Source organism: Jaculus jaculus, chromosome 11, assembly GCF_020740685.1.
Source record: "Jaculus jaculus isolate mJacJac1 chromosome 11, mJacJac1.mat.Y.cur, whole genome shotgun sequence".
NCBI lineage: Eukaryota > Metazoa > Chordata > Mammalia > Rodentia > Dipodidae > Jaculus > Jaculus jaculus.
Window position 1 is genome coordinate 12563624 of NC_059112.1, and position 19244 is coordinate 12582867.

The 19244-nt window shown below is 49.6% G+C and overlaps 1 protein-coding gene across 5 annotated transcripts; it reads right to left on the minus strand.

Annotated features, from left to right (window-relative positions):
• Positions 1 to 439: 439 nt before the first annotated feature.
• On the minus strand, positions 440 to 18822 carry Rest (RE1 silencing transcription factor). 5 transcript variants are annotated; one of them, XM_045161412.1, is made up of 5 exons: positions 18671 to 18822; positions 15464 to 16368; positions 11502 to 11585; positions 5416 to 6482; positions 440 to 5325 (listed from the first exon to the last, which is right to left on the minus strand). In XM_045161412.1, exons 2-5 carry the CDS (start codon positions 16359 to 16361, stop codon positions 3799 to 3801), a joined length of 3576 nt encoding a protein of 1191 aa, XP_045017347.1. In that variant the 5' UTR covers positions 16362 to 16368; positions 18671 to 18822; the 3' UTR covers positions 440 to 3798. The 5 variants fall into 5 exon arrangements, with proteins under 5 accessions (XP_045017347.1, XP_045017346.1, XP_045017348.1 ...); XM_045161411.1 differs by having other exon boundaries at positions 440 to 5364; positions 5410 to 6482; XM_045161413.1 differs by having other exon boundaries at positions 440 to 4764; positions 4918 to 6482.
• Between the last annotated feature and the right edge of the window lie 422 nt (positions 18823 to 19244).

Genomic DNA, 19244 nt, shown 5'->3' on the forward strand with positions numbered 1-19244 from the left:
GGTTTGATTCCCTAGTACCTACAGAAAGCCAGATGCACAAAGTGGCGCATGCATCTGGAGTTCATTTCAGTAGCTGGAAGCCTTTGCGTGCTCATCCTTTCTGTATTTCTCTCTCTGCTTGCAAATAAAAATGTCTTTTTTTTTTTAAGTGGAAAAAAAAATGGTCTGGATATCCATGACCTCACAGTACCTACACAAGACCATCATAATAGAAAGAAAAGATGATAACATAAAAAGAAAAGAGAGACTGACAGGGAGGGAGGGGATATGGAGAGTGGAGTTTCAAAGGGAAAAGTGGGGGGAGGGAGGGAATTACCATGGGATAGTGTTTACAATTACGGAAGCTGTCAATAAAAAAATAAAAAACCTTTCAAAGGATAAATATATTTGTAATTTCAAGGGGACACTACCTTGATACATCAGTAATAAACAGACATGATGCTTTTCAAACTTTATTTCAACATAACTATGCATAAGAAATACACTCATATTGGTTAATAGAATGCAATTAAGTTTAACTTACCCTACATAATCTTGACCAGAAACTTGGTACATGGTTTACGATTAAAAAACAAAAACTGCAATCTGGTTTATTTTTTTTTTTTTTTTATCTATTACAAGTGTATAAAAGATCCTCCATCAAATGCTGCCAAAGATGCAGCAAGAACCTTGAGAAATAGACCTTTGGTTTGCCTCAGAAAAGTAACATATTGCACTGTAAAAGTTTATAAAATTGGCGCAAAAACATTGTTGTTACAATACCAGTTTAAAAGTTCAGTAACCAGTGAGTGTGCAAGGAGGTGGGGAAGCCTATGTGTACTTGTGGAACTGTGAAAGCTGTCAGGTCTAGTTAATATTGCTTGTAGATTGTAAATCTACCCAAATGGAGATCCCAACACTATCAGCTCACTGCATCTGCCGAGGTCATCCAGGACACTCTAGACCATCTTGATTTACACAAAGAAGAAAATTAAGTTTCTTTTCTAGCTTTTCAGTCCAAAAGTAACAGTATACTACAGGCAAGGCATTCCTTCCATTGTCAGCATTCATAGGGTGACATGCAATGAGGTCAACTGGGTTTTAAATTGTATTAACACTCATGCAAAATAGTCCCCAAAGTTACTGAGCACATGACTTTAGATGTGAACAGAATGACCCTTGGAAGACTAGAGCAAAACATCCGCTACAGTTGTCAGAAGTCTCATCGGAAGGACGCAGCCCCTGACGAATTACGCCGCGCAAAACTTAAAAAAAAAAAAAAAGTAGCCCCAAAATAAGCAGCTCTGAAAAAAAGAAAAAAATATAACTTAAGATATCTTGAAAAAACAATGTGAATACAGGTTCAAAAATAATTAAGAGATACATTTTCATAAGACTACTTAGGATTAGGCTGATAACATATTCTACCATTTCAAGTTTATCATTAGTTACTAAACATTAATGTACAAATACCATGCGCTTTTTTGTTCCTTTATCAAAAGGGAAAATTCCAGCTTCAATCTATAGGAGTAGGTAAGACTAGAGAACAAGATTCAAACAATTGCATGCAAATACCACATTTTCTCAAATGGAAGAACTCCAACTGGACTCAAAGTCCGATTACTAATACATTTTTCACTGAAACAATTCTTACTAAGTACGAACACATGGCGTTGAGGTTCAGAACCTAATGTAGGCCTGATGCCCAAGTCCATGTTTTCTGAAGGAAGTCCACATCAATTTCAGGTAACAATGTTTTAAAATACCAATTTAGGTTGCAATTTCCTTTTGCTTTCTAGTCTTACAGACTAGATTAAAATTAGTTCAATTCCCAAAAGGCATTGTATCTTCCTTTGTCATATGAAAGAATCCACAAAAACCTCTTTCCCCAAACCAACTTCAATCTCCAACCCAATTGTTTTCAGTATCATGTAAAAGGTAACGTAAGTAAAATGCACTCATGAACATAAAAACTAGTTGTTAGAAAAAAACTTAACTAGCTTTATAATTTAAAGTTTTAAAAACATAAATATCTGCAGCTTGATCTCCGCTGACATTGATTGTCGGAGCCTAGGATTCAGCACTTACACACTCATCCACACACACACAGCACACACCTCACCACACAGCTCACACCTTGACAGTCTTCTGCTTCTGCAAGTCTTTGGCCTCCCAGTCAATGCCAAGTCCAACCAGCTTTTGATGCAAACTGCACTCTCAGATTTTCTCACCAAGTTTTTCATCCACACACTAATGCTTGCCCTAATCTTTCCATGTTGTACTGCCAAAATCTGAGATTTACCTCAGAGATCACCAGGTAAAAGAAAATAAATGAAATAACGTCAGCAGTCAGAATCTCCAGCTTCCCTATTAGGATCACACTTCCTTTCACTTGCAATGACCAACTCTTACCAGTAAGAAGAATCCAATCTTGGACCCTTCCACGCTCTGGCAACTGGCCCCAGAACCCACCGAACAGTTTTGGAGAGCTTGCCGTGTTCGAGTGCCCCGTGCAGCATGACCACCGCTTTTCACTGCCGGCCTCCCCGTTCAGAGGCTCTTTCGCAGGGACAGCCGGGACACCCACTAGCTTGTGGAGATCCCTGAGAAAGTGTGAGTCTTGAGATCTGGGATGTACACAACACCAGTTTTTCATGCACTCAAAGGAAGTTGCAGCTGCTTGCCAGACTCAATACCACTTCTCATCCCAGGTCTGCTACAGGACGACCACAGAGCCCTGGAGCTGACAGCCCAGCCGCCTCAAGGGTCCTGTCTCCAGTTCCAGGTTTGTTGCTTCCAAGCATCACATGCAGCCCCCTACTCAGAGCAGCCGTATGGACACCAACCATTACTGAGGAGAAGCTTTCTTTAAAGGTATGACTTAACACTTAGAAGTTGCTTGTTCCAAGTGGAAATCTACTGGCTACTTACTGCAAAATTAAAATGGAGAGCTGTGGAATTCCATGTCCATTCAAATAACTTACACGAAACAGATTCTGGCATAGATGGGAAAATTAAGACCCATGGATTGAGCCTGCATGTTCCAGCTGCTCGCAAACTTACACACACTACTATTGTTCTACGAAAAGAATTGCAGCCAAGAAAAAGAAAACTGCCCTTTTGCAACAAGCTACAGAGCATTCCTCCAAAAAGGCAAAAATAAGCATGCATATATATATAGTCAAGTGTTACTATTCAACACAATGCTATTACTACAAAAAAATTAACTGCATAGGTTAAAAAAACAATGTGCAACATCTTAAGCCAGTAAAGCACCAAAATTAAAAAAAAAAAAAAGGAAATCACTTTTTATGATGATTAACATAGAAATACAAAATATTGATCATATGCCAGGAAGCAAACACCTACACTGTCCATTGTTGGGAGAGTTTTTCTTCAATTTACATGTCTTCTTCTCATCTCTAAGAAACCTTAAAGTGCTAACTTTATGTAAAGCAGGCAATATTTTCAAGTAATTTGCTATTAAGCCAATTTTTATAGCACTAAACACCGAACTAAATAAAAACAGAAACTAAAGTGAAAGAGACGTCAGTCACAGAAACAGAAGCTATTCTGCCATCTTGCTTTCTCATTCCACCTGGCTGCACAAGCTACCAGATTTCCCATCTGCTGGTTTGATTACATTAACTCCCTTGGATTTGCTAAAATTTATACATCAATCGACAGACAGGCAAAGTCAAAGGGAAGAGCACTTACAAATCAACAGTGGACACCATTAAAGCAACCGTGGGTTTGTCTACTATGAACAAATTAAAACTAACAGTCTCAAAAACTGAACTGCACTCGTCCAAGGCTGAATCACTCCTGCCCCTTCGCTGCTTTTTCTAGAAAGTACACATTCACCAAATGGCGATTGAGGTGTTTGCTGTAATCTTTTTCTTTTCTGAAAGAGCGATCACAGAAAATACAAACAAAATCTCCCTCAGTCACTTTGACTGCCAATGTGTCCTTTGAAGTTTTTGAACTAGTTTCTTGTGGAGCTGGCCGAGCCCCATGCAACCCAGAATCGTCACTACCCTCTGACATGTTGTCACTTAGGTCACTTCCATCATGACTGTGGATGCCTTCATCTTCGTCAATTTCCTGAGACTCATTCCCTGCCGCGGTAGCAGGAGGTGACGCCAGAACAGCTTGGGACCCTGGGTCACATGCCGCTACTGGCGAGGAAAGATGCAGTGCTGTGTCTGGTCCCGGCGCTGAGTCTTCACCAGGGGCCGTCTCTGCTGTGTTCTGCTCGGCGGTCACTGCCCCGAGCGTGGTCGAGTCCCTCTGACAGTTCCCGCCCAATGGCTCCCCCTCTGGCATACTGGGGGGCTTCTCAGAGGGAAGGTCACTGGTAGCCTGCAGGCAAGCTGTGCCATCAGCTGGGGCTTCCCCCGCCTCTTCTGCTCCTGCTCTCGCCCCATCACCTTCGGAGGGCAGCGCGTGGTCTCGGGTGGTCTCGCCCCCAGCTGCCGCTGACAGCACTGCTGACGCGCCCGAGGCCGCCCGCGCCCTTGTGAGCCGGCTCTCTCTAACGGGCACCAAGCCAACCTCAATGAGAACCTGCTCCTGCCTTGCCATCTCACTCTCAATGTCCAACTTTTCCTTTTTATTGTCTTTTCGGGGAGATGACCTTCTGGTGGTGGGCTTGATGTGAACAGGAGGCTCTATGACAGGAGGAGGAACCACCTGGGCCACCGCCATGTGAACAGGCGCGATGGGGGCAGGTGTCTCCACCTGAGGAGACCCTGTTGATGGAACAATCTCCATGGGGACAGGTGTCTCCACCTGAGGAGACCCTGTTGATGGAACAATCTCCATGGGGACAGGTGTCTCCACCTGAGGAGGCCCTGCTGCTGGAACAATCTCCATGGGGGCAGGTGTTTCCATCTGCAGAGTCTCTGCTGCTGGAACAATCTCCATGGGGGCAGGTGTTTCCATCTGCAGAGTCTCTGCTGCTGACACAACCTCCATGAAAGCAGGCCCTCCTGCTCCAGCCTGCTCCCCAGGAGACAGCTCTGCCTGGGCCTCCACCCGCGTGGGCTCCCCGGGAGGAGACAGCTCTGCCTGGGCCTCCACCCCCGTGGGCTCCCCGGGAGGAGACAGCTCTGCCTGGGCCTCCACCCGCGTGGGCTCCCCGGGGGGAGACAGCTCTGCCTGGGCCTCCACCCCCGTGGGCTCCCCGGGGGGAGACAGCTCTGCCTGGGCCTCCACCCGCGTGGGCTCCCCGGGGGGAGACAGCTCTGCCTGGGCCTCCACCCGCGTGGGCTCCCCGGGGGGAGACAGCTCTGCCTGGGCCTCCACCCGCGTGGGCTCCCCGGGGGGAGACAGCTCTGCCTGGGCCTCCACCCGCGTGGGCTCCCCGGGGGGAGACAGCTCTGCCTGGGTCTCCACCCGCGTGGGCTCCCCGGGGGAAGACAGCTCTGCCTGGGCAGGCTCACTGCGCGGAGGTACCTTCTGCGCAGACTTGCTGCTACCTTTACTTGATTTATTTTTCAGAGCTTTCTTCTTTGCACCTTTTTTAAAGCAGGTATTTTGCTTCTTGTTTTCCACTTTTTTCCTTTCCATTTTGCTGTAACGCTTTGGCACATCTGGACTGTTTCTGGATCTGTTTTCTATCCTCTTTTTCTTTCTTGCTGTGGGCGCCTCACTCACAGGGTCTGGCAAGGAATGGGCTTCGGCTTCTGCTTTTCTCTTGTTTTTCCTGGTTTTGCAGACTTTTTCTGACTTGTTTCCTGAAGGTGCCTCCATCTCTTTAGTCCCCACGGCTGACTTACGTGTCCTGGTCACCTGGACCACCGAGACACTGCTTCCTGAAGCTGCCTCCATCTCTTTCGTCTCTGCTGCTGACTTCCGGGTTCTGGTCACCTGAACCACAGAGACACTATTTCCTGAAGGTGCCGCCATCTCTTTAGTCTCCACCGCTGACTTGCGAGTCCTGATAACCTGGGCCACTGAGATGTCATTTCCTGAGGGTACCTCCGTCTCTTTAGTCTCTGATTTGCGGGTTCTGGTCACCTGGACCACCGAGATGCTGCCACAAGGCTTTTTCTCTCTTGAAGTATCTTTTTTCTCCATCTTTACAGACTTCTCGTTTTTCTTCCCAGTCACATCCCCCTTGATTTTTGTCTGCTCTGTTTCTGTTTTTTCATTGGTGATACTGTTGTCATGCATGTCAGCCTCCCGCTTTTTGGTTTTCTTTAGCTTTACCTTTGAGACATCCATTGTCTTGTTAGGACAGGTAGGATGCTTAGATTTGAAATGGTACTGCAGATTACACTTCTTGGAAGCTGCGTAGTCACACACGGGGCAATTGAACTGCCGCGGGTTAACGTGCAGCTCGACGTGTTTTTTGAAGTTGCTTCTATCCGCAGTTTTGTAGTCGCAGTGAGGGCAGTTAAGAGGTTTAGGCCCATTGTGAACCTGTCTTGCATGGCGGGTCACTTCGTGCTGGTTAGAGGCCACATAACTGCACTGGTCACATTTAAATGGTTTCTCACCTGAAGGCAAACAAGGGTGTTAAAAGAGATAAAGACATAAATGCAAGAGTAAGATATACCTGGGAATTGTATATGTAATATAATCAAACACTTATTGGAAAAGGCTTTATTTATCATGCACCTTATTTACCATATGTATTTGTATTGCTTTCCTGTATCCCTAGACAGTGACTGTGAAACCAGTTAGAGAAATAATTGCCTCAGGCAACCATCATTTTCAAATGACTCATGAGGCTAAGAACTCTCAGCACTACTGAAGAGCAGAAACCTGTCAGTGCAGAATTAATGAAGTCAGTGAGGCTCTGGAGGTCAATTCTGTGGAATGCCACTCAAAAGAAAGAGTTTAAATCTTTTTGTGAGTAAAACAAATATATAATGGGATAGAATATAAAAAACCCATGCTTTTTTTTTTTTTTTTTTGGTCTTTAGAGGTAGGGTCTCACTCTAGCCAGGCTGACCTGGAATTCACTTATGCAGTCTCAGGCTGGCCTTGAACTCACAATGAGCCTCCTACACCTCTGCCTCCAGGAGTGCTGGGATTAAAGGCGTGCGCCACCATGCCCCGCTTATTTTTAAAGGTAAATTTTGGAGGTGCACCTTTAACTATGCGCTACATTCCCAGATCCTGGGTACAAAAGTTTTAAAATTCTTTTTTTTTTTCCTTTTCTTGAAATGTAACCATTTTATCCATGACAGCAAGACGTGAGTGAAATACCACTCAACCAATATTTTCAGATCCAGAGCAGTTTTAAAGCAAAATAAGGTTAAATTTATTCTTGGAGAAACATTTCATTATTTTTCCTCTCAGCTTTTCTATAGAGAGGGCAAAGAAGTGAAGTCAATGCAAACTGGCATACAAATAGATATGGTACATTAACAGGCAGCCTTCATCACAGTACACAGAACCAGAGCCCGCCCGCACCCACGTCAACAGCGGCACATTCGACCTGAGTACATACCCACCAGCTCACATGCTAGCAAACAGTACCAAATGGCATCCATAGCCCACTGGTCCAATGGAATGCATAGTAGAGAAATGAAAATTGACATTTATGAAAATTCATCTCTAAAACATTCTCAGTCAGTATTATCCAAGTTTCCCATAAAGTAAAATTCACACATAAAACACAACTAGGTAGAAGTTAAGCGTGGATAGAAATTGGCCAACAGGGCTAGAGAGATGGCTTAGCAGTTAAGGCGCTTGCCTGCAAAGCCAAAGAACCCAGGCTTGCTTAGTGGTTAAGGTATTTTCCTACAAAGCCAAAGGACCTAGGTTTGATTCCCCAGGACCCATGGAAAGCACAGGTAGCTCATGTGTCAGGAGTTCATTTGTAGAGGTCGGAGTCCCTGGAGTGCCCATTGTCTCTTTCTTTGCCTCTTTCTCACAAATAAGTAAAAATAAAACTTTTTTTTCCCCTTGAGGTAGGATCTCACTCTAGCCCAGGCTGACCTGGAATTCACTATGTAGTCTCAAGGTGGCCTCAAACCCATGATGGTCCTCCTACCCCTGCCTCTGCTGGGATTCAAGGCGTGCACCACCACGCCTCGCTAAAAACAAAATATTTTAAAAAAAAAAAAAAAAAAGAAAAGAAAAGAAAAAAAGACAGGTACAAAAAATTACCCAGGCATAGCAAATTAGGAATGTAGCTAACTAGACAAACACATGGTGGCTCACACCTATGGTATAATCCCAGCACTTGAAGGCTGAGGCAGGAAGATCTATGTTGAGTTCAAGGCCAATCAGAGCTACAGAGTGAGTTCCAGGTCAGCCTGGGCTCGACTGAGATTTTGCCAAAAAATAATCCAAGAATACTAGGTTTTTCAACCAGGCATGGTTGCACATGCCTGTACTTTCAGCTACTCAGGAGAATGAGACAGGAAGATCACCAAATTCCAATGCCAGCCTAGGCAACTTAGCAAGATTGTCTCAATACACACATAAAAAATTAAAGTCTCAGGATAAAGCTCAGTGGGAGAGCAACTGCCTAGCATGTACAGGAAGGACCTCGCTCTAATCTCCTGTACTGCCAAAGAGGCGCCTGCGGTTTCTGCAGTGAACCACATAGTACTCTTCATTCGGTCCCTGCAGTACCTTCCTCAGTAAACAATCGAAACACAGAGATATTTGCTCAACATATATGGATGGAACGAAGAAAGATCAGTGGTGTAGTGGCTAAAAACATTTCCACCATTAGAGTCTAAAAGATCAAATGAGCTCTGGAAGAGTGTGAGATAAGCCAAGGGGGGTAGAAGCCAGGCATGGTTGTGAATGCCTGGAACCCAAGCAAGAGAGAGAGACAAGTGGATCACTGGGGCTCCACAGGCAGCCAACCTAACCAAAAAGCCAGAGCTCCACATTCAGTGAGAGCTCAGGAAAATAAGGTAAAGAGTGACAATGGAAGGCATTCTGCACATGTGTACCTACACGTACACACGGAAACAGGGACAGCCAGGTGTGGTAGCATCTGCCTATTACCTATAACCTAATATTCCAGAAGTCAGAGCCAGAGTTCAAAGGTTATTTTCAACTACACAGAAAAGTAAATCAATACAAAAAGTATATTACAGTTATCATTTTGGCCAGGCATGACAGCTCACGTCTTTAATTCCAGCACTTGTGAGGCAGAGGTAAGAGGACCACTGTGAGTTCTGGGACAGCCTGTGTATATAGTGAGGCCCTACCTGGAAAAAAAAAAAAAAAAAAAAGCTGCGTATGGTGGCACACAACTGGGCGGCAGAGGCAGGAGGATCACCGTGAGTTCAAGACCACCCTGAGACTACATAGTGAATTCCAGGTCAGCCTGAGCTAGAGCGAGACCCTACCTCGAAAAACCAAAAAATGAAAAGAAGAAAAAAAAAGAGACAAACCAGCTTGGTGTAGTAGGACACCTCTAAAACCCAGGCATTCAGGAGACTGAGGCAGGAAGGAGACAGGCAATATGAGGTCAGCTCAGGCTGTAACAGTGAGTTGGGATTAAAAGGTGTGTGCCACCACACCCGGCCAGCTAACACTTACTCTTGGGGCAATCTGTCGTGATAGCGCTATAGGTGCCTGGCGCTGGAAGCATGAGGACTTAATTGTGATTCCCAACAGTCATGTAAACACTGGCTATACTTTAGCAGAGAAGAAGAACCCTGGCACTTGCTGGCTAGACCTAATACTTAAGTTCTGGGTTCCGTTGAGACCGTGTCTCAAAATCAATGTGGGCAGGAGCTGGGCCTGGTGGCACACACCTTTAATCCCAGCACTTGAGAGGCAGAGGTAGGAGGATCATCATGAGTGCGAGGCTACCCTGAGACTCCATAGTAAATTCCAGACCAGCCTGGACTAGAGTGAGATACTACCTCTAAACACCAAAAAAGAAAAGGAAAAGGGAGAAAAGGCTACAGAAATGGCTGAGTGGTTTTAAAAATAGTTGTTTGGGGCAGGAGAGATGATTTAGCAGTTAAGCGCTCGCCTGTGAAGCCTAAGGACGCAAGTTCGAGGCTCGGTTCCCCAGGACCCACGTTAGCCAGATGCACAAGGGGGCGCACGCATCTGGAGTTCGTTTGCAGTGGCTGGAGGCCCTGGCGCACCCATTCTCTCTGCCTTTCTCAAATAAATAAATAAATAAATAAATAAATATTAAAAAAAAAATAGTTGTTTGCAAAGCCTGATGGCCTGCCAAAGGGTCACTAAAACCATATGCACAAAGTGGCCCACACATCTGGAGCTCATTTGCAGCAGCAGGAGGCCCTGCTGCACTCATAACCCTCTCTCAAACAAGTAATTTCTTTCAGGTAGGGTCTCACTTTTGCCCAGGCTGACATGGAATGCACTCTGTAGTATCAGGCTGGTTCTGAACTTACAGATATTCTCCTACCTGCCTGCCAAGTGCTAGGATTAAAGGTGTGTGCCACCTCAACCCAGCTACTACTTTTTTATGCTATTTATTTGAGTGAGACAGAAAAATTATGAGCATGCCAGGGCCTCCCGCCACTGTCAAGGAGCTCTCTAGATGCATGTACCACTTTGTGCATCTGCCCTTATGTGGGTACTAGAGAACTGGACACAGGCCGCCAGGCTTTCAGGCTTTGCAAGCAAGTGCCTTTAACATCTGAGCCTTCTCTCCAACCCAAATGCCTTTAATTCCAGCATTCAGGAGGCAGAAGTAGGAGAACTGCTGTGAGTCTGAGGACAGCCTAGGATTACAGAGTGCATTCCATGTCAGCCTGGGAAAAAGTGAGACCCAATCTTGTAAAAATCCAAAACAATGAAAAGAGAAAGCAAAGAAGGGACCCCCCTAACTGTGCCTCTGTATGGACTTACTGAGAGCATAGAACTCGAAGGTTCTGACAAAGATTTAGAGCCCTCCTCCAGAAAATACACACCAACACATTGCATACATTACATAGATTCAGGTTCTGAAGTTCCACCTAAGGAGGAATGCATGTAACAACTGCCCTCAACCGTATTTTTTATTACTTATTTATTTATTTATTTATTTTGGTTTTTTGAAGTAGGGTCTCATCTAGCCCAGGCTGACCTGGAATTCACTATGTAGTCTCAGGGTGGACTCGAACTCCTGGTGATCCTCCTACCTCTGCCTCCTGAGTGCTGGGATTAAAGGCGTGTGCCACCATGCCCACCTCATTTTGTTTTTTCAATATTTTATTTTTATTTACTTATTTGAGAAAGAGAGAATAGGTACACCAGAGGCTCTAGCCACTGCAAACTACTCCAGATGCATGTGCCACCGTATCATCTAGCTCACATGAGTACTGGGGAATTGAACCTGGGTCCTTAGGCTTCATAGGCCAAGTGCCTTAACAGCTAAGCCGTCTCTCCAGGCCACCGTTTTCTTCATTGCAACTTCAAAATCATATAAAAAAAAAAACAAAAAACAAAAAACAAAAAAACGACAGAAGTAAATTTATGACTCGGTTATACTCAGAAAGAAATTCTTTCCAAAGGTAATTTACAACAAAATAAATGACAAGTGTACAGAAAACAGCAGCAAGTCACTGCCTCTTACCAACCTGAATGGGTGCGCATATGCCTAGTTAGATGAGTCTTCTGAGAACTCGAGTAAGGACAAAGCTCACATTTATATGGGCGCTCTCCTGCAAAAGTAATGGTGATGCTTAAATGCAACAATAAACCAGAAACAATTCCAAGCAGTGCAACAACATTCAGTATTAAACATTGTGGTTTGTTTTTTTTTTTTGATAAAAGGGCTCATTATGTAGTCAAGACTAGTCTGAACTCTCAGCCCTCCTCCTGCCTCCAGTGACAGTACTTTTTTTTTAAAAAAAAAAGTATTTTTAAAATAGATTTTTGGTTTTTTTGTTGTTGTTCATTTTTATTTGGCAGCGACAGACAGAAGAGAATGGGCACCCCAGGGCCTCCAGCCACTGCAAACGGACTCCACAGGTGTGCGCCCCTTAGTGCATCTGGCTAATGTGGGTTCTGGGGAATCGAGCCTCAAACTGGGGTCCTTAGGTTTCACAGGCAAGCGCTTTTAACTGCTAAGCCATCTCTCCAGCCCCATTTTTTAAATATATTTTTGAGGCAAGCACAATGGACTGCCTTTTTTTATTTATGGGGGAGGAGGTGGAATAGGCGCCCCAGGGCCTTCAGCTGCTCAAAACAAACTCCAGATACATGCACCATCTTGTGCATCTGGCTTACATGGGTCCTGGGGAATCAAACCTGGGTCTGTCGGTTTTGCAGGCAAGCACCTTAACTGCCAAGACATCTCTCCAACCCAAGAAAAGCAATTATTCAATGATATGAATGAACAGGCAGTCACAAGCCGATCCATAGAGGCATGTGTGTAAATGAAGATGCAGCAACAGGCATGATGAAGGCCAAAGATACACAGTTCAGCGGGCGCCTCACAGATCCCCAGTGCAACGTCGAAGTGTCCCTGTAGTGCTGCTGGTAGCGGGTACCTGTAATCCCACAGCTAGGGGGGAGAGGGACGGGAGGGCCCCTGGGCATCCCTAGCCAGCCAGTCTTTCCTAACTAGCAAGCTCCTGACCAATGACACCCTTTCCCAAGAGAAGCGTATGATAGGCCTAAAAAGATGACGCCCAAGGCTATCCACAGGCCTTCACATGTGCGTACGTGCACACGCAAAATAAAAGAGAAAAGCTGGTTGTGGTGGCACAGGCCTTTAAACCAGCACTGGGAAGACAGAGGAAGGAGGATTGCCTTGAGTTCAAAGCCACCCTGAGACTAGATCTTGAATTCCAGGTCAGCCTGAGCTAGAGACCCTACCTAAAAAAAAACAAAGAAAAATATGGGAGGCTGGAGATGGCTTAGCAGTTAAGGCACTTGCCTGTGCCTTAACACAGGTTTGAATTCCCAGAATCCACGTAAAAGCCAGATAGACAGACATGGTGGCTCACGTGTGCCCATTCACTCTCCTTCTATCTCATAAATAAGCAAAAATAAATACAAATATTTTTAAAAATAAAGTATGGGCTCTCTTCCCTACAAACATGGCACCTTGTGCCCCTTTCTCTCTGAAGCTCCCACCACCACACACTGCCCCGTCCAGTAAGGAAACAAAACAAGTATTTCCCCCTCCCAAAGGCTGGAAGCATTATATCCCTGCCACAACTTTTCTAAATCAGCCAGACACTTGGCTGGACAATCATTCTGAACAAAACAAACTGGAACATCATGTGTGAGGACAGAAGGGAAAAGAAACGAGCTTGGCTATGCAAGGCTGGGATTAAAGGTGTGTGCCACCGTGCCTGGCAAAATCTTGGTTATTAGACACACAAAGGAACACAAGTGTACAAGGTCACACATACACACAAGGAAGGGCACGCATCTGGAGTCTGCTTGCAGTGGCTGTATGTTGTGGCGCATTAAATCTCTCTCATTAAAAAAAAGGGGGAGACTATTAGACACTGAGAACACAGTCAACCTGGGACTGAGCCCTTGACAATTTGCACATTCCTCATACTGTATCTAGTGTCATTAGAGAGGCCAGGTCAAATTTTTCCTATTTCTAAGAAAGATTCAGGAGCTGGGCATGGTGGCACATGCCTTTATCCCAGCACTGGGGAGGCAGAAGTAGGAGAATATCAAGAGAGTTCAAGGCCACACTGAGAAAACAGTAAATTACAGGTTGGTCTGAGCTAGAGTGAGACTCTTACCTTGAAAAACAAAAAACAAAGCTAAAGGACCCAGGTGTGAGTCCCTAGGACCCATGTAACCAGCTGCACAAGGTGGTGCATGCATCTGGAGTTCATCTACAGTGGCTGGAGGCCCTGGAGCACCCACCCATTCTCTCCCTCTCTCAAATAAAACTTAAAAAGGGGGGGGGGCCTGGAGAGATGGCTTAGCAGTTAAGCGCTTGTCTGTGAAGCCTAAGGACCCCAGTTCGAGTCTCAACTCCCCAGGACCCACGATAGCCAGATGCACAACGGGGCGCACGCATCTGGAGTTCGTTTGCAGTGGCTGGAGGCCCTAGCGCGCCCATTCTCTCTCTGTCTCTGTCTCTCTCTCTCTCCCTGCCTCTTTCTCGCTATGTCTGTTGTTCTCAAATAAATAAATAAACAAAATTTTTTAAAAAAGGGGGCTGGAGAGATGGCTTAGCAGTTAAATGCTTGCCTGTGAAACCTAAGGACCCCGGTTCAAGGCTTGATTCCCCAGCACCCACGTTAGCCAGACGCACAATGGGGCGTATGCATCTGGAGTTCGTTTGCAGTGCGCCCATTCTGTCTCTCTCTCCCTCTCTCTCTCTCTCCCTCTCTGTCACTCTCAAATAAATAAAAATGAACAACAACAACAACAAAAAGCCAGAGGTGGGCAAGGTGGTGCACGCCTTTAATCCCAGTACTTAGGAGGCAGTGGTAGGAGGACTGCCTTGAGTTCAAGGCTACTCTGAGACTTAATTAACCACTGAACCATCATCTCCATCTCCAAACTTGTTTTTTGTTCTGGGAACTTAACACGGGCCTCAGCTAACCACTCTACTAGCTGCAGCCCCCACAACCCTCAGCTATGCCTGAGAATCCAAAAGGCCCTCTCCTCATTTGTATGCACTGGGGACATGCTCAACATTATTTCTTGTCTGAAAAACCACATTTGTGAGGTTGGAATGACGACTCAGAGGTTGAAGGCATTTGCTTGCAAAGCCTGTCAGCACTGGTGCAGTTCCCCAGTACCCACGTGAAGACAGCTGCAAAGTGATACATACCTCTGGAGTTCACTTGCAGTGGCAAGTCCTGGCATGTCCCTATTTTGTGTCTGCCTCGTTCTCTCACAAATTAATTAACTGGGCCTGGTGGTGTGTCTTTAATCCCAGCACTAGGGAGGCAGAGGCAGGAGGATCGCTGAGTTCAAGGCCAGCCTATGACTACATAGTAAATTCCAGGTCAGCCTGGGCTAAAGTAGGACTGTACCTGGAAAAAAGTAACAAAATAAGAGACTAACTGAAAGGAGGAGTGGATGTGAATGAAGTTGGACTTGAGAGGGGGAGAACAAGGGTGGAGAGGGAATTAGCATGGTTGATGGGTCTGTAATTAGGAAAGCTGGTAATAAAACGTTTAAAAAAAAAAAAGTATTTGCTTTCTTGGAAAAATGGCTCCAACTGATGACAATTCTACTCATCCCCTAAAATCTAATGTGTCAACTGAGCACTTTGAATCCCAGCACTCGAGAGGAGGCTGAGGAGGGAAGGCCCGCCTGAGGGCGCACTTGTGTTGTGTTGGAGGGGAGAAGAGTAGTTCAAAGCCATTCTACTCTCCCCTTCGGCTACGACTACGCTCTCAAAGGGGCTGGGCTAGATGCGGCCTAGGTGCTGGGTGCTTGCCTTGCAAGGCCGAGGCTCTGGGTCACCCCAGCACCGCAAGGTTGGTGACTAGGGTTCCCTCCGGGAACCGCCGGCAGGGCACGTCCCAGCCGTGTCCCGTCCCCACCCGCAGCCTCAGGGGCGGTGCAATGTGCGGGAGGACCAGGACGGCGCGAGCAGGCTAGTTACCCGTGTGCGTGCGCACGTGCTGCACGTAGTTGTTCTTGCGGTCCGAGAAGTAGCTGCACTTGCCGCACGTGTAGACCTTGCGCGGGAAGTGGTTGCGCAGGTGCTTGCGCCAGTGGTACTCGCTGACCGTGGTGTAGGTGCAGATGACGCACTTGAACACGCGCTCGCTGCCGCCGGCGCGCGTGTGGTGCCGCAGGTGCGCCGTGTAGTGGTCGTAGCGGTTGGTGTTGTAGCCGCAGCGGTCGCAGCGGATGGGGCCCTTGGAGAAGTCGCCCTCCTCGGCGCCCGGCTCGCGGGCCTTGGCCTGCTTCTCGGCGCTCTCCTCCACGAAGAACTTCTTGGCGCTGTGCACGCGGATGTGGTGCACGAACTGCTCCTCCGACTCGGCCTCGTACTGGCACGGCTTGCAGCGGAAGGGCTTGGCCTTGGGCGCCTTGCCGCGCTCCTCGCCGGGCCCGGGCGCCTCCTTGTCCGCGCGGAACGCTTCTGGGGCCGGAGCCGCGGGCGCCTCGAAGACGGGCTCAGGCGGCGGCTCGACCTCGCCGAGCGGCGCGGCCAGCTCCATGTCCGCCAGCCCGCTGGCCGCGGCCGCGCCCTTGACCTCGGCGGCCTCCTCCAGCCCTTCGCCCTCGCCGTCGCTGTCCGAGAAGTTGCTCTCTCCCACGGGCACCAGCTCCGCCATCTGCCTTTCTTCGCCAACCAGGTAGTCACAGCAGCCGCCGCTCACTTCCCCGGTCAAGGCCACGTTGGCCAGCATGATGAGCTGAGGCGCGGCCAGCTCGGCCTTGGAGAGCTCGTGCAGGTCGTACATGTCGCCAGGCAAGGCCATGCCCATGCCGCCGCCGCCGCTGAACAGACCTGCCGCTCCGGAAGACTGCCCCATCACCTGCGTGGCCATGGCTGTGCTGGAGAAAGAACAGCGCAGGTGACGACGTGCACCGCGGCCCTAACCACCCACCTTTAAAAGAGGCCCCGGCGCCCGCCTCTGATTCCAGCCCCGAGAAGGCTGAGGGCCTCCCAGAGTGCTGCACTAGTCACCACGTCCACACACAGACAGACATGCCTCAGTCGTTCACGGTGCTTGCTTGCACACAAAATCCTACAGCATTTAACAGAAAGTATCCTACACCACTTAGCAACACTTAATTCATCAACTTGGTCTATCAGTGGCATGCAAACGCCTCGGGCACATTTTTTTCTGGTAAGTGAACACTTTTGGTTAGCTACAGTTGCTTTTACTATCCCATACATTGGTAAACTGGCGTTCCTCAACAGCTTAATAATCTGAATGAGCAAGTCAAGACTTTCTGTGCCTATAGTAAGGAAGTCTGGAAGGAAGCTTGCAGTCATTGGCAATTTAATTGAATTTCATAAGAATTCAACCAACTCCAAAAGAATACATGACTGTGAGAAAGAAAAGAGCCACTTAGTCTGTTAATTTCTTTGACTACAAATTAAAGGCTGGTGGGGAGGAATATGGATGCCTTTTCCGGTGAAAAGGGAAGTTTGACTTATTCGAAACGTCACAAATCAAAGTCCTTTTTGTTTTTGTTTTCAAACTCCCTCATAAAACAATCGTGGAACTCGATGGTCAATCAGCACCTCTGGCGCATTGCGCTTGACTTGGCCTACTTGCTAGGAAGCCATTACAGATCACCTTCTTGAAAAAACAAGTTGGGTCTTTAAAACGGCCTCAACCGCCGGACTTCCCGGTCTACCAAGGTGCTGTGTTCCGACTCAAGAGTCCCTCTTTGCAAGACAGGGGAAAAAAAAAAAAAGGCAAAAAAAAAAAAAACCAAAAAAGCAAACTATGCAGAAAGTACTAAAAATAAAGTGAAACGGGAAATGACAAGAAAGCAATCCGTTTCAGCGTACCCACAGCCGCGGAGCCGGTGCAGAGTCCTCGGTTGCACCAACAACAAAGTTGGAAGGCGAATGCCATCACAGAAAACAAGGCGAAAAGTGCCCGGGGCCCCCCTCCCCGGTGTCCCGCGGACCCTCCCCTCAACATCCCCTTTCGCAAGGCCCACCCCTCCCCCAGCACCCTAACCCCCACCCTGCGAGGAGGAAAAGAAAAAACGGCAGCATTTCTCGGGTGAGAGGGCGTCCCGGGGCCTGGGCTTCGCGAGCAACGTGTTGCACGGCATTCCTCCGTGCTGGGGAACCCCCCTAGCTCCCGGGCTCCCCGGCGCCGCCCGGGGCCGCGGCGCTCCCCACCGAGCTCGGCATTCGGCCATTTTCTCCGATTCCCCGACACAAAGCGGCTCTCTGCACACCCGGGCCTCTCGCTTCCCCGCGGCCGCCCCGCGCGCCCCCGGCTCGCACCGGGAGAGCTCCGGGCCGCCGCCGCCGCCGCCTCTGCCCGGGCTCGGCTCGTCCCCGACGCGCTTCCTGGGCTCTCCGACACCCCTCCCCGCGCGGCACGGCCGGCGGGGGGTCCCCCGAGTGTACACACACACACACACACACACACCCCGGGGGCCCAGACTCCCCGGGACGCTCTCCGACCCGCCGGGGCTCGGGCTCGGCCTCCGCAGGCGTCGGGTCCACCCCCCCACACACACACACGCGGGCCCGCGGCCGCCCCCGCGCCCCGGAAGTTTGCGAACTTCGCTCTCCCCTCCCCCACCCCGACACCCCAATACACGCGCGCGCGCGCGCGCGCGCGCCGGCGGACAGCGACCCGCCGGGGCAGATCGCTGTCCAGCCTGGAGCGGCTCCGCCCGGGCGCCCGAGGGGACGGGGACGGGGAGGACGAGCAGGGGGAGGAGGACCGAGCTCCCCGGCGCCTTCCGGCCGAGGCTGGGGGAGGGGGCCGGCGCGGGAGCCCCCAGCCACTTCCCCGGGCCGGCCGTGCACCCCCGGGCTGGAGGAGTAGACAGCCCGACCGGGGAACCGTGGTCCAAAAGGAAGAAAAAAAAAAAGTCGGGGAGGGGTCCCTCCTCCGAGCTCAGGCTCGACACCGAGGACGCCCACCTCCCCCCAGGGCCCAGCGGGCTGTAACCCGATCCCGCCCCGGGCCCCGGTGACCCACGCCGCCGCCGCCCGAGCCGGAGCCACAGTATCTGCAAATCAGCCCTGGACAGCGCCTGGCTCCGCGTCCTTCCGCGCCCGGCCCCGCCCGCCGCCGCCCGCCCGCCCGCCCGCTCGCCCGCTCGCCCTCCCCCACGCCCGGCCCGGCCCGGCCCGGCCCGGCCGACCACCGACCTTCCCCGGCTGCCGAGGGGCGGGCGAAGCCGCCGTCCTCGTCCTCGCCGTCGCTCCGGCTGCAACTCTTTTAAAACTTTCCTTTGTTGCTGGGAGTTTCTCGAGGGGGGCAGGGAGGTCGGGTGGGGGGAGGCGGAGGAAGAAAAGAAAAGAAAAGCAGAAAAAGCAACAGAAAGAGGAGGAAAAAAAAAAAAAAAAGTTGTGCGCCGCTGCCGCGGAGCTCGGCCCGCCCGGGAGTTACCCGCGGGCTGCTGGAGTGCGGAGGGGGCAGGGAAAGCAAGCCTCCGACCTTCCCCCACCGCCGGCCGTTGGAGCCGGGGTGCGGGGCCCCGGGCCTCGGCGGCGCTGGATCGCCTGCTGCTGCCGCTGCCGCTGCCGCTGCGCCGCGAGCTCGCGGGAGCCGCACATTCCAGCACAGGACGCCGCGCCGCGCTGCGCTGCGCACCCGGCCCGCGCGCCCGCGCCGCCGCCGCCGCCGCCGCCTCCCGCGCGCCCCGCCCCGCCCGCGGGACACGCCCCCCCGCGCGCGCGCCCGCCGGCACGCACGCCGACACGCCCCCCCGGCGCCCGCGCG

What these genes read in the sequence shown, in the direction of transcription:
- Rest (XM_045161409.1), bottom strand. Translation starts at nt 16,361, where the DNA reads ATGGCCACGCAGGTGATGGGGCAGTCTTCCGGAGCGGCAGGTCTGTTC. An exon ending in GCACGTGCGCACGCACACGG is followed by an intron (nt 11,586 to 15,463) that starts GTAACTAGCCTG and finishes TTACTTTTGCAG; the next exon opens with GAGAGCGCCCATATAAATGT. An exon ending in GCATATGCGCACCCATTCAG is followed by an intron (nt 6,483 to 11,501) that starts GTTGGTAAGAGG and finishes GTTTGCCTTCAG; the next exon opens with GTGAGAAACCATTTAAATGT.